The 14462-nt window shown below is 51.9% G+C and overlaps 1 protein-coding gene across 1 annotated transcript in view; it reads right to left on the bottom strand.

The window, feature by feature from the left end:
- qars1 (glutaminyl-tRNA synthetase 1) overlaps positions 1-14462 on the bottom strand; it is a 110232-nt gene that overhangs the window by 22614 nt on the left and 73156 nt on the right. Inside the window, exon 15 of the mRNA XM_086002183.1 lies at positions 13276-13368. Coding sequence (XP_085858309.1) covers positions 13276-13368 — 93 coding nt within the window. The remainder of the gene's footprint in view (positions 1-13275; positions 13369-14462) is intronic.

Here is a 14462-nt window from a genome sequence, read left to right as displayed (position 1 = left end):
CATTCCAACTGCCATTTATCGCACCTCGGCAGAGAGATAATCACAGCAGTCAAAGGTGTGAATGGTGTCCAACCACAGAGAAATCCATCGTCAACTTGTCCGACCACACCCTTCAACCAGACGAAATTGAAGTTCTCAGCCGAGGTCTCAATTTCTGCCCCACCACCAAAATGGACCCCATCGGTCTCGCGGCAGACACAGAGGAATTCATCAGGAGAATGAGGCTCCGGGAATTCTTCCACAAATCCCAAGATGTCAGCAGCGAACCCAATGAGACAATCAATGATCCGGAACAGCAGACAGAGGGATCCGCAGTGCAGCGACCGAAGAAGAAAGAGTCAAATTGGACCCCTCCGGAGGGTCGCTGCCCTAAGCTTGACATGTATGCTCAAGCTGTCAGGAGATGCATCAATGCCAGATTCATCAGCCGCACTCACAAGACAGTCCAGAATGTCACCCGAGCACAACGCAACGCCATCCACGCTCTCAAGACCAACCGCAACATCGTCATCAAACCAGCAGACAAAGGAGGTGCCATCGTCATACAGAACAGAATGGACTATTGCAAAGTATACCGACAACTGGACAACCAGGAACACTACAGACAGTTACCCGCAGATCCGACCAAAGAACACACCCGCCAACTCAACAGACTGATCAAAACCTTCGATCCAGACCTTCAAAGCATCCTACGCGCTCTCATCCCACATACTCCCCGCGTGGGTGACTTCTACTGCCTCCCAAAGATACACAAAGCCAACACACCTGGACGTCCTATCGCATCAGGCAATGGAACCCTGTGTGAGAACCTCTCTGGATATGTCGAGGGCATCCTGAAACCCATCGTACAGGGAACCCCCAGCTTCTGTCGCGACACTATAGACTTCTTACAGAAGCTCAGCACCCACGGACCAGTTGAACCAGGAACACTCCTCGCCACGATGGACGTCTCGGCACTCTACACCAGTATCCCCCACGATGACGGCATCGCTGCGACAGCCTCAGTACTCAACACCAACAACAGCCAATCTCCAGACGCCATCCTACAACTCATCCGCTTCATCCTTGACCACAATGTCTTCACCTTCGACAACCAGTTCTTTACCCAAACACACGGAACAGCCATGGGGACCAAATTCGCACCCCAATACGCAAACATCTTCATGCACAAGTTCGAGCAAGACTTCTTTGCTGCACAGGATCTCCAACCAACGCTATACACCAGATACATCGACGACATTTTCTTCCTATGGACCCACGGCGAAGAATCACTGAAAAGACTACACGATAACATCAACAAGTTCCATCCCACCATCAAACTCACCATGGACTACTCAGAATCAGTCTCATTCCTGGACACACTAATCTCCATCAAAGACGGACACCTCAGCACTTCACTCTACCGCAAGCCCACGGACAACCTCACGATGCTTCACTTCTCCAGCTTCCACCCTAACCACGTTAAAGAAGCCATCCCCTATGGACAAGCCCTGCGAATACACAGGATCTGCTCAGACGAGGAGGAACGCGATGGACACCTACAGACACTGAAAGACACCCTTGTAAGAACGGGATATGACGCTCGACTCGTCGATCGACAGTTCCGACGGGCCACAGCGAAAAATCGCATAGACCTCCTCAGAAGACAAACACGGGACACAACCAACAGAGTACCCTTCGTCGTCCAGTACTTCCCCGGAGCGGAGAAACTACGCCATGTTCTTCGCAGCCTTCAACATGTCATCGATGACGACGAACACCTTGCTAAGGCCATCCCCACGCCTCCACTACTCGCTTTCAAACAGCCGCCTAACCTCAAACAGACCATCGTTCGCAGCAAATTACCCAGCTTCCAGGAGAACAGCGACCACGACACCACACAACCCTGCCACAGCAACCTCTGCAAGACATGCCAGATCATCAACACAGATACCATCATCACACGTGAGGACACCACCCACCAGGTACATGGTACATACTCATGTGACTCGGCCAACGTTGTCTACCTCATACGTTGCAGGAAAGGATGCCCCGGAGCATGGTACATCGGCGAGACCATGCAGACACTGCGACAACGGATGAACGGACACCGCGCAACAATCACCAGGCAGGAGTGTTCCCTCCCAGTCGGGGAACACTGCAGCAGTCAAGGACATTCAGCCTCCGATCTTCGGGTAAGCATTCTCCAAGGTGGCCTTCGAGACACACGACAACGCAAAATCGTCGAGCAGAAACTGATAGCCAAGTTCCGCACCCATGAGGACGGCCTCAACCGAGATCTTGGGTTCATGTCACGCTACATGTAACCCCACCTGATGCAGGGTCATCCAGACTCGAGTCGACATTGGCTTGTTCTCTCTACACAGATGCGGCTGGACCTGCTGTGATTTCCAGCCAAAAAAAATGTTTTTTGTCTGTTTTCTTGTTTTTCATAGACCCCAGCATCTGCAATATTTGACCCCTTGTGACCCCACCTCATTGTTCTTTGATGTAATGTTTCCCTGACTGACCTGTTTGGACACCATTCACACCTTTGACTGCTGTGATTATCTCTCTGCCGAGGTGCGATAAATGGCAGTTGGAAAGGTTACCTGTAAACATCTGACATGATTCTCTGACTATATAAGCTGTGTCTTTATGCATTTCTCCACTTCACCTGAAGAAGGAGCAGCGCTCCGAAAGCTTGTGATTTCAAATAAAGCTGTTGGACTATAACCTGGTGTTGTGTGACTTCTTACATTTGTCCACCCCAGTCCAACTCCGGCATCTCCACACTTTGTTTTTTTAAACACACCAGCAGACCCTTTATGTATTTCCAGCATTCACTATTTCCTTTCTCTTAATCCTTGGTTACGCAAACTTTTGCTAGTTCCTGTGTCACAGACAAATGAGATCTCTCACCCACTGAAACCACCGACAGTCTCACTGGGAAGACCCTGGGCGCCGGGATCCTTCCTCAAGCTGCGGTTGATTTTTTTTGCCCTTGGAATGTGGTCAACACAAGGCCGGCATTTAATGCCCTCCCCTAGCTGACCTGAGGGCATTGAGAGTCAAACACACAGTGTGGGACTGGAGTCACGTGTAGCCCAGACCAGGTAAGGACAGCAGGTTCCCTTCCATAAGAACATAAGAAATAGGTGGTGGAGGTCGCGGGTTTGGGAGGTGCTGTTGAAGAAGCCTTTGCGAGTTGCTGCAGTGCATTTTGTAGATGGTACACACTGCAGCCACGGTACGCCGGTGGTGGAGGGAGTGAATGTTTAAGGTGGTGGATGGGTTGCCAATCAAGCGGGCTGCTTTGTCCTGGATGGTGTCGAGCTTCTTGAGTGTTGTTGGAGCTGCACTCATCCAGGCAAGTGGAGAGTATTCCCTCACACTCCTGACTTGTGCCTTGTAGATGGTGGAAAGGCTTTGGGGAGTCAGGTGGTGAGACACTCGCCGCAGAATACCTAGCCTCTGACCTGCTCATGTTGCCACAGTATTTATGTGGCTGGCCCAGTTAAGTTCCTGATCAATGGTCAGGATATTGATAAGAACATAAGAAATAGGAGCAGGAGTCGGCCATTTGGCCCCTCGAGCCTGCTCCGTCATTCAATAAGATCATGGCTGATCTGATCTTGGCCTCAACTCCACTTCCCTGCCCGCTCCCCATAACGCTCGACTCCCTTATCGTTCAAAAATCTGTCTATCTCCACCTTAAATATATTCACTGACCCAACCTCCACAGCTCTCTGGGGAAGAGAATTCCACAGATTCACGACCCTCTGAGAAGAAATTCCTCCTCATTTCCGTTTTAAATGGGTGACCCCTTATTCTGAGACTGTGCCCCCTAGTTCTAGATACCCCCACGAGGAGAAACATCCTCTCTGCATCTACCCTGTCAATCCCCCTTCAGAATCTTATATATTTCAATAAGATCCCCTCTCATTCTTCTAAACTCCAATGAGTATAGGCCCAACCTGCTCAACCTTTCTTCATAAGACAAGCCCTTCATCTCCAGAATCAACCTCGTGAACCTTCTCTGAACTGCCTCCAATGCAAGTATATCCTTCCTTAAATAAGGAGACTAAAACTGTACGCAGTACTCCAGGTGTGGTCTCACCAGCGCCCTGTACAGTTGTAGCAGGACTTCCCTACTTTTATTCTCCATTCCCTTTGCAATAAAGGCCAACACTCCATTTGCCTTCCTAATTACTTGCTGTACCTGCATGCTAACTTTTTGTGATTCATGTACAAGGACCCCCAGATCCCTCTGTACCTCAGCATTTTGTAATCTCTCTCCATTTAAATAATAATTTGCTTTTTTATTCTTCTTACCAAAGTGGATAACCTCACATATTCCCACATTATACTCCGTCTGCCAAATTTTTGTCCACTCACTTAACCTATCTATATCCTGTAGAAAGTCCTACAAGAGAGGGGGCGGTACTGGACCTAATTCTGGGGAATGTAGCCGGGCAAGTGGTGGAAGTGTCAGTAGGAGAGCATTTTGGCGACAGTGACCATAATTCGGTGAGATTTAAGGTGGTCATGGAAAAAGACAAAGACGGCCCGGAAATAAGGATTCTAAATTGGGGGATTTTAATATGATAAGGCAGGATCTGGCCAAAGTGGACTGGGAGCAGCTACTTATAGGAAAATCCACATCAAAACAGTGGGAGACTTTCAGAAGGGAAATAGAGAGAGTACAACGCCAACATGTTCCTGTAAAGGTCAAGGGTGGGACCAACAAGCAAAGGGAACCTTGGATGACAAGGGATATACAAAAATGCATCTATATATATAAATCGGTACTTCTGTCATTCTGTCTATCTGTCTGTCATCGCGTGTGCATTGCGGGTATGCACTCGAAAGTTACAGGGCGTACCTACGCGCGCGTTACCTCCAAAGAAAGCTTACGCTTCCGAGACGGTTTTAAGCGTATTTACGTTTCCGCCGGGCTAAAATTGCGCCCGCGGTATCCCAAAAACCTTCAACATTCCGCTCATTAGCATCTCATTATCCGCTCATTAGCGACAGAGTGACCTCGAGCTCGACCAATCGTACGTCGGGTTGCTGGCGTGTGCCGCCGGGCCAATCGGTGCGCGTGTGGCCAGGCTTTATCGTTCTGAACCGAGGTGAGTCGCCGCCATCTTGATTCCAAACTTTTCCTTTCTTTTTCCCGCTTTCTGCGTCTTAAAAAAAAACGTTGCTTTTAAAACACATATTGTTTTAAAAAAAAATGATTTAGAAAGTAATTAACTTATCTAATCTCATTAATTTTCCTACCTTTCCCCGTTTTTCCAGGTAGGCCTAGAAGCCTCGGCGTCTCCTCCGCACCCACGCCCGAGCTAGGCACCTCCCGGCCCCACTCGAAGGCTGGAGGGCCGAGCCTCAGCCCAGCGCCGCTAGGGTGCGCGCGCAGCAGAAGCTGAGACGTCTCTCTCTGCCGGGGCTTGCTGAGCGTCCAGCGTTACCCTGGCAACGGGCGCAATCGGCGGTCTTCACCTCGGGGGGAGGGGGGGGGCGGCCGCGACCCTCGGGGGGGGGGGGGGGGGGGGGGGGGCCGCGCGCGCAGCAGGAGCAGCTGAGACGCGGCGTCTCTCTCTCTGGCTTGGTCAGCGCCACGGTTGCCCTGGCAACCGGGCCCGCCGGCCGAGAGAGACGCCGCGTCTCAGCTCCTGCTGCGCGCGCAATCGGCGGTCTTCACCTCCGGGGGGGGGGGGGGCGCGACCCTCGGTGGGGGGGGGGGCGCCCGCCGCCCTCCCTCCCCCCGCCCTCCATCCCCCCTCCCTCCCCGCCCTTTCCCCCCGCCCTCCTCCCCCCCTGCCCTCCCTTCCCCCCCTCCTCCCTTCCTCCCCTCCCTCCCTTCCTCCCCTCCCTCCCCCCCGCCCTCCCCCCCCCCTCCTCCCCGCCCTCCCTTCCCCTCCCTCCCCTGCCCTCCCTTCCCCCCTCCCTCCCTTCCTTCCCCCCTCCCCTCCCCCCGCCCTCCCTTCCCCACCCTCCCCCTCCCTCCCTTCCCCACCCTCCCCCTCGCCCTCCCTCCCCCCTCCCTTCCCCGCCCTCCCCCTCCCTCCCTTCCCCACCCTCCCCCTCGCCCTCCCTTCCCCTCCCCCTCCCCTCCCTCCCCCCCTCCTCTCTTCCCCCCACCCCTCCCCTCCCTCTCTTCCCCCAGTCGCTCTCTCTCTTCCCCCCAGTCGCTCTCACTCTCTCTCTTCCAACAACAACATGCCCTCAAAAAAGCCTCGGCACCGCCGGGCACTTCAGCTAGTTAGAAATAAAAGGGGGGCTTTTGGCAGTTACAAAAGACTAAAGACGGAAGAAGCCCTAGAGGAGTATAAAAAGTGCAGGGGCATACTTAAAAAAGAAATTAGGAGGGCGAGGAGGGGCCATGAAATAACACTGGCGAGCAAAATAAAGGAAAATCCTAAGATGTTTTATAAGTATATTAAGGGCAAGAGGATAACCAGGGAAAGGGTAGGGCCCATTAGGGACCAAAGTGGCAATCTGTGTGTAGAGCCAGATGATGTAGGCGGGGTTTTAAATGAATTTTTTGCATCTGTGTTCACTATGGAGAAAGACGATGCAGACATAGAAATCGGGCAAGGGGACTGTGACATACTTGAACATATTAGCATCGAGAGGAGGTGCTAGCGGTTTTAGCAGGCCAAAAAGTGGATAAATCCCCAGGCCCGGACGAGATGTATCCCAGGCTGCTGTGGGAGGCAAAGGAGGAGATTGCAGGGGCTCTGACACAAATTTTCAGAACCTCTCTGGCCACAGGGATTGTACCAGAGGACTGGAGAACAGCTAACGTAGTACCATTATTCAAGAAGGGTAGCAGGGATAAACCAGGGAATTACAGGCCAGTGAGCCTAACATCTGTGGTAGGGAAATTATTGGAAAAAATTCTGAGGGACAAAATAGTCTCCACTTGGAGAGGCAAGGATTAATCGGGGATAGTCAGCATGGCTTTGTCAAGGGTAAATCATGTCTGACAAATCTGATTGAATTTTTCGAGGGGGTGACTAGGGGGGTGGATGAGGGAAATGCTGTGGATGTGGTTTACATGGACTTCAGTAAAGCTTTTGACAAGTCCCGCATAGGAGACTGGTCAAGAAGGTAAGAGCCCATGGGATCCAGGGTGCCTTGGCGCGTTGGATCCTAAACTGGCTGAGTGGCAGGAGGCAGAGGGTGATGGTCGAAGGTTGCTTTTGTGACTGGAAGCCTGTGTCCAGTGGGGTACCTCAGGGATCGGTGCTGGGTCCCTTGTTGTTTGTGATCTACATAAATGATTTGGATGAGAATGTAAAAGGTATGATCAGTAAGTTCGCAGATGACACGAAAATTGGTGGGGTGGTAAATTGCGAGGAGGAAAGCCTCAGGCTACAGGACGATATAAACGGGTTGGTCAGATGGGCGGAAAAGTGGCAAATGGAATTTAACCCTGAAAAGTGTGAGGTGATGCATTTTGGACGGACAAATAAGGCAAGGGAATACACAATGAGTGGTAGGACCCTAGGAAGTACAGAGGGTCAGAGGGACCTTGGTGTACATGTACATAGATCCCTGAAGGCAGCGGAACAGGTAGATAAGGTGGTTAAAAAGGCATATGGGATACTTGCCTTCATTAGCCGAGGCATAGAATATAAGAGGCAGGGAGGTTATGATGGAGCTGTACAAAACGCTGGTGAGGCCACAGCTGGAGTACTGTGTGCAGTTCTGGTCGCCTCACTATAGGAAGGATGTGATTGCTTTGGAGAGGGTGCAGAGAAGATTCACCAGGATGTTACCTGGGATGGAGCGCCTCAGCTATGAAGAGAGGCTGGACAGGCTGGGGTTGTTTTCCTTGGAGCAAAGAAGCTGAGGGGGGACCTGATTGAGGTGTACAAAATGATGAGGGGCATAGATAGGGTAGATAAAGAGGAACTTTTCCCCTTAGTAGGGGGGTCAATAACAAGGGGGCATAGATTCAGGGTAAGGGGCAGGAGATTTAGAGGGGATTTGAGGAGGAACCTTTTCACCCAGAGGGTGGTTGGAATGTGGAACTCAATGCCTGAAAGGGTGGTAGAGGCAGGAACCCTCACAACATTCAAGAAGCATTTGGATGAGCACTTGAAATGCCATTGCATACAAGGCTATGGACCAAATGCTGGAAAATGGGATTAGACTGGACAGGGATGGATGGGCGGCGCAGACACGATGGGCCGAAGGGCCTCTTTCTGTGCTGTAAAACTCTATGACTCTATATCCCTTTGCAGACTCTGTGTCACAACTTGCTAACCCACCTATCTTTGTATCAGCAGCAAACTTGGCTACATTACACTCGTCCCTTCATCCAAGTCATTAATATAGATTGTAAATAGTGAGGCTCCAGCACTGATCCCTGTGGCACCCCACTAGTTACCGTTTGCCAACCTGAAAATGACCCATTTATCCCGACTCTCTGCTTTCTGTTAGTTAGCCAATCCTCTATCCATGCTAATATATTACCCCCAAACCCGTGAGCTCTTATCTTGTGTAGTAACCTTTTATGTGGCACCTTATCGAATGCCTTCTGGAAATCCAAATACACCACATCTACTGGTTCCCCTTTATCCACTCTGCTCGTTACATCCTCAAAGAACTCTTGTAAATTTGTTAAACAAGATTTCCCTTTCATAAAAACCACGCTGACTCTGCTTAACTAGATTATGATTTTCTAAATGTCCTGCTATTACTTCCTTAATAATCGATTCCAGCATTTTCCCAACGACAGATGTTAGGCTAACTGGCCTATAGTTTCCTGCTTTCTGTCTCCCTCCTTTCTTGAATAGGGGCGTTACCTCTCCAGAATCTAGGGAATTTTGGTAGATTACAACCAATGCATCCACTATCTCTGCAGCCACTTCTTTTAAGACCCTAGGATGCAGGCCATCGGGTCCAGGGGACTTGTCCACCTTTAGTCCCATTATTTTTTTTTTTGTTCGCTTATGGGATCTGGGCGTCGCTAGTAAGGCCAACATTTATTGCCCATCCCTAGTTGCCCTTGAGAAGGTGGTGGTGAGCTGCCGCCTTGAACCGCTGCAGTCCGTGTGGTGAAGGTACTCCCACAGTGCTGTTAGGGAGGGAGTTCCTGGATTTTGACCCAGCGACGAAGGATCGGCGATATATTTCTAAGTCAGGATGGTGAGTGACTTGGAGGGGAACGTGGAGGTGGTGGTGTTCCCATGTGCCTGCTGCCCTTGTCCTTCTAGGTGGAAGAGGTCGCGGGTTTGGGAGGTGCTGCCGAAGAAGCCTTGGCAAGTTGCTGCAGTGCATCTTGTAGATGGTACACACTGCAGCCACGGTGCGCCGGCGGTGGAGAGAGTGAATGTTTAAGGTGGTGGGCGGGGGTGTCGATCAAGTGGGCTGCTTTGTCCTGGATGGTGTCGAGCTTCTTGAGTGTTGTTGGAGCTGCACTCATACAGGCAAGTGGAGAGTATTCCATCACACTCCTTACTTGTGCCTTGTAGATGGTGGAAAGGCTTTGGGGAGTCAGGTGAGACACTCGCCGCAGAATACCCAGCCTCTGACCTGCTCTTGTTGCCACAGTATTTATGTGGCTGGTCCAGTTAAGTTTCTGGTCAATGGTGACCCCCCAGGATGTTGATAGTGGGGGATTCGGCGACGGTAATGGCGTTGAATGTCAAGGGGAGGTGGTTAGACTCTCGCTTGTTGGAGATAGTCATTGCCTGGCACTTTTGTGGCACGAATGTTACCTGCCACTTATCAGCCCAAGCCTGAACGTCGTCCAGGTCTTGTTGCATGCGGGCATGGACTGCTTCATTATCTGAGGCATTGTGAATGGCGCTGAACACCGTGCAGTCATCAGCGAACATCCCCATTTCTGACCTTATGTTGGAGGGAAGGTCATTGATGAAGCAGCTGGAGATGGTTGGGCCTAGGATACTGCCCTGAGGAACTCCTGCAGCGATGTCCTGGGGCTGTGATGATTGACCTTCAACAACCACCTTCCTTTGTGCTAGGTATGACTCCAGCCAGTGGAGCGTTTTCCTCCTGATTCCCATTGACTTCAGTTTTGCTAGGGCTCCTTGATGCCACACTCGGTCAAATGCTGCCTTGATGTCAAGGGCAGTCACTCTCACCTCACCTCTGGAATTCTGCTCCTTTGTCCATGTTTGGACCAAGGCTATAATGAGGTCGGGAGCCGAGTGGTCTTGGCGGAACCCAAACTGGGCATCAGTGAGCAGGTTATTGGTGAGTAAGTGCCGCTTGATAGCACTGTTGACGACACCTTCCATCACTTTGCTGATGGTTGAGAGTAGACTGATGGTTGAGAGTAGACCGAGTACTTTTTCTCTCGAGGACATTAGTGAACCGGTTGGGTTTTTACAACAATCGGGCAGCTTCATGGTCATTCTTCCAGTGCTGGTCCAGAAATGAACAGACTGATTGGATTCAATGTGATAACTTGCCCTGGTGAGTTTGGATCTCTGGGCTGCTCGTCATACAGCAGAGCTTGGGCTGCTGTAACTGCAGATTTCTGCTGGTAAACCGACTGTAAACGGACCAAATCTCTCAAACTGCTGAGCACTGACGTCCCTCAGTCCTGCCTCTCAGCTTGCAAACAGATCAGTTCAAAAGAAAGACGGACTTTCATTTCTATAGCGCCTTTCACGGCTTCAGGACGTCCCAAAACGCTTTACAGTCAATGAAGTACCTTTGAAGTGTAGTCACTGTTGTAATGTGGGAAATGTGGCAGCCAAATGGCGCACAGCAAGATCCCAGAAACAGCAACATGATAAATATTGTTCAGGACATAATCCTTCAACAGAATGTTTAAATAACCAATTTCATATTAAGTCTCGACATTCAGAGTTACACCCACTAGCAGAAACAGGAACTGGGCTAAACTCAGGGAGAATGTTCGGGGTGATCGACAATTGTTACCTTTCTCACAAGAGTGCTTAAATGCCCCAGGAACATGGGAAAAGTTTGATTTATTTTAGAACCATAAAAGTAGATAGCACAGAACGGTGCCATTTGGCCCATTTTTGTCCTGCTGGCTCTTTGCTGGAGTAATCCCAAACTAATCTCACTGCCCTGCTCTCTCCCCATAGCCCTGTATCAATCCCAAACTAATCCCACTGCCCCGCTCTCCCCATAGCCCTGTATCAATCCCAAACTAATCCCACTGCCCCGCTCTCTCCCCATAGCCCTGTATTGATCCCAAACTAATCCCACTGCCCCGCTCTCCCCATAGCCCTGTATCAATCCCAAACTAATCCCACTGTCCTGCTCTCTCCTCATAGCCCTGTATCAATCCCAAACTAATCCCACTGCCCCGCTCTCTCCCCATAGCCCTGTATCAATCCCAAACTAATCCCACTGCCCTGCTCTCTCCCCATAGCCCTGTATCAACCCCAAACTAATCCCACTGCCCTGCTCTCTCCCCATAGCCCTGTATCAATCCCAAACTAATCCCACTGCCCCACTCTCTCCCCATAGCCCTGTATCAACCCCAAACTAATCCCACTGCCCTGCTCTCTCCCCATAGCCCTGTATCAATCCCAAACTAATCCCACTGCCCCGCTCTCTCCCCATAGCCCTGTATCAATCACAAACTAATCCCACTGCCCCGCTCTCTCCCCATAGCCCTGTATCAATCCCAAACTAATCCCACTGCCCCGCTCTCTCCCCATAGCCCTGTATCAACCCCAAACTAATCCCACTGCCCTGCTCTCTCCCCATAGCCCTGTATCAATCCCAAACTAATCCCACTGCCCCGCTCTCTCCCCATAGCCCTGTATCAATCACAAACTAATCCCACTGCCCCGCTCTCTCCCCATAGCCCTGTATCAATCCCAAACTAATCCCACTGCCCCGCTCTCTCCCCATAGCCCTGTATCAACCACAAACTAATCCCACTGTCCTGCTCTCTCCTCATAGCCCTGTATCAATCCCAAACTAATCCCACTGCCCCGCTCTCTCCCCATAGCCCTGTATCAATCCCCAAACTAATCCCCCTGTCCCACTCTCTCCCCATAGCCCTGTATCAATCCCAAACTAATCTCACTGCCCCGCTCTCTCCCCATAGCCCTGTATCAATCACAAACTAATCCCACTGCCCCGCTCTCCCCATAGCCCTGTATCAATCCCAAACTAATCCCACTGCCCCGCTCTCTCCCCATAGCCCTGTATTGATCCCAAACTAATCCCACTGCCCTGCTCTCTCCCCATAGCCCTGTATCAATCCCCAAACTAATCCCACTGTCCTGCTCTCTCCTCATAGCCCTGTATCAATCACAAACTAATCCCACTGCCCCGCTCTCTCCCCATAGCCCTGTATCAATCCCAAACTAATCCCACTGCCCCGCTCTCTCCCCATAGCCCTGTATCAACCACAAACTAATCCCACTGCCCTGCTCTCTCCCCATAGCCCTGTATCAATCCCCAAACTAATCTCGCTGCCCAGCTCTCTCCCCATAGTCCTGTATCAATCCCAAACTAAACCCACTGCCCTGCTCTCTCCCCATAGCCCTGCACTGATCCCAAACTAATCCCACTGCCCCGCTCTTTCCCCATAGCCCTGTATCAATCCCAAACTAATCCCACTGCCCCGCTCTCTCCCCATAGCCCTGTATCAATCCCAAACTAATCCCACTGCCCCGCTCTCTCCCCATAGCCCTGTATCAATCCCAAACTAATCCCACTGCCCCGCTCTCTCCCCATAGCCCTGTATCAATCCCAAACTAATCCCACTGCCCCGCTCTCCCCATAGCCCTGTATCAATCCCAAACTAATCCCACTGCCCCGCTCTCTCCCCATAGCCCTGTATCAATCCCAAACTAATCCCACTGCCCCGCTCTCTCCCCATAGCCCTGTATCAATCCCAAACTAATCCCACTGCCCCGCTCTCCCCATAGCCCTGTATCAATCCCAAACTAATCCCACTGCCCCGCTCTCTCCCCATAGCCCTGTATCTTCCTCTGCTTCGAATATTGATCCATTTTCCTGTAACAGATGTCCTGTTCTCTGCCTCACCCATTCCCTGTGGTAAATCATTCCATGCTCCAATTACCCTCTGTGTAAAGACATTTCTCCAGAACCTTCTCCTCACTCTCAGTGAGGATTTTAAATTGAGGCCCCCTCACTGCTGACTCCTTCTAGCCCTGAACACCGTCCCCCCCCCCCAACAGATACCAATCCAGCGCCTTTTAAAGGGCCCAAATCAGAGGCATTCCCGAGGAGTCTGTTGCACGTGTGCACTGACCCCTGGGAGGAAAAGGTTTTCTCCAATCTCTAACTTTGACTTACCGAGCCTGGAATTCTTTGGTACAGAGCGAGTGTGTGATGTGTTCGATGGAGTCGCATAAACAGTGGGTGTAGTCATACGTTGGATAGATACACCTTCAAAAACAGACAGGTAAGAGCAGCGTGAGTTCAGAGCACACTGAACACTGGTAGTCACCTCGGACAGCAGCAGGTACGGGCCAGGGAGCCACAGCTTCACAATGCAAAGTGGCGAGACGCAGCAACAACTGGCTTTTCTACCGAGATCCGCAACGGCAGGAAGGTGCCTCAAAGTCGAACCCCAGCGACAGGTCAGCACCTGTGACCCTGAACCCCAGCGAGAGGTCAGCACCTGTGACCCTGAACCCCAGCGAGAGGTCAGCACCTGTGACCCTGAACCCAGCGAGAGGTCAGCACTCACTGACCCTGAACCCCAGCGAGAGGTCAGCACCTGTGACCCTGAATCCCAGCGAGAGGTCAGCACCTGTGACCCTGAACCCCAGCGAGAGGTCAGCACCTGTGACCCTGAACCCCAGCGAGAGGTCAGCACTCACTGACCCTGAACCCCAGCGAGAGGTCAGCACTCACTGACCCTGAACCCCAGCGAGAGGTCAGCACTCACTGACCCTGAACCCCAGCGAGAGGTCAGCACCCACTGACCCTGAACCCCAGCGAGAGGTCAGCACTCACTGACGCTGAACCCCAGCGAGAGTTCAGCACTCACTGACCCTGAACCCCAGCGAGAGGTCAGCACCCACTGACCCTGAACCCCAGCGAGAGGTCAGCACCTGTGACCCTGAACCCCAGCGAGAGGTCAGCACTCACTGACCCTGAACCCCAGCGAGAGGTCAGCACCCACTGACCCTGAACCCCAGCAAGAGGTCAGCACTCACTGACCCTGAACCCCAGCGAGAGGTCAGCATCCACTGACCCTGAACCCCAGCGAGAGGTCAGCACTCACTGACCCTGAACCCCAGCAAGAGGTCAGCACCCACTGACCCTGAACCCCAGCGAGAGGTCAGCACCCACTGACCCTGAACCCCAGAGAGAGGTCAGCACCCACTGACCCTGAACCCCAGCGAGAGGTCAGCACCTGTGACCCTGAACCCCAGCGAGAGGTCAGCGCTCACTGACCCTGAACCCCAGCGAGAGGTCAGCACCCACTGACCCTGACCTTCAGCACTGGCAGGAGAGGAGCGAGAAAGATGGGC

This window comes from Somniosus microcephalus, chromosome 11 (genome assembly GCF_052327205.1).
Source record: "Somniosus microcephalus isolate GS21.2 chromosome 11, FLI_Smic_1.0, whole genome shotgun sequence".
NCBI classification, from domain to species: domain Eukaryota; kingdom Metazoa; phylum Chordata; class Chondrichthyes; order Squaliformes; family Somniosidae; genus Somniosus; species Somniosus microcephalus.
The sequence above is the reverse complement of the archived record's forward strand: the minus strand, read 5'-3'. Positions and strand labels throughout refer to the sequence as shown.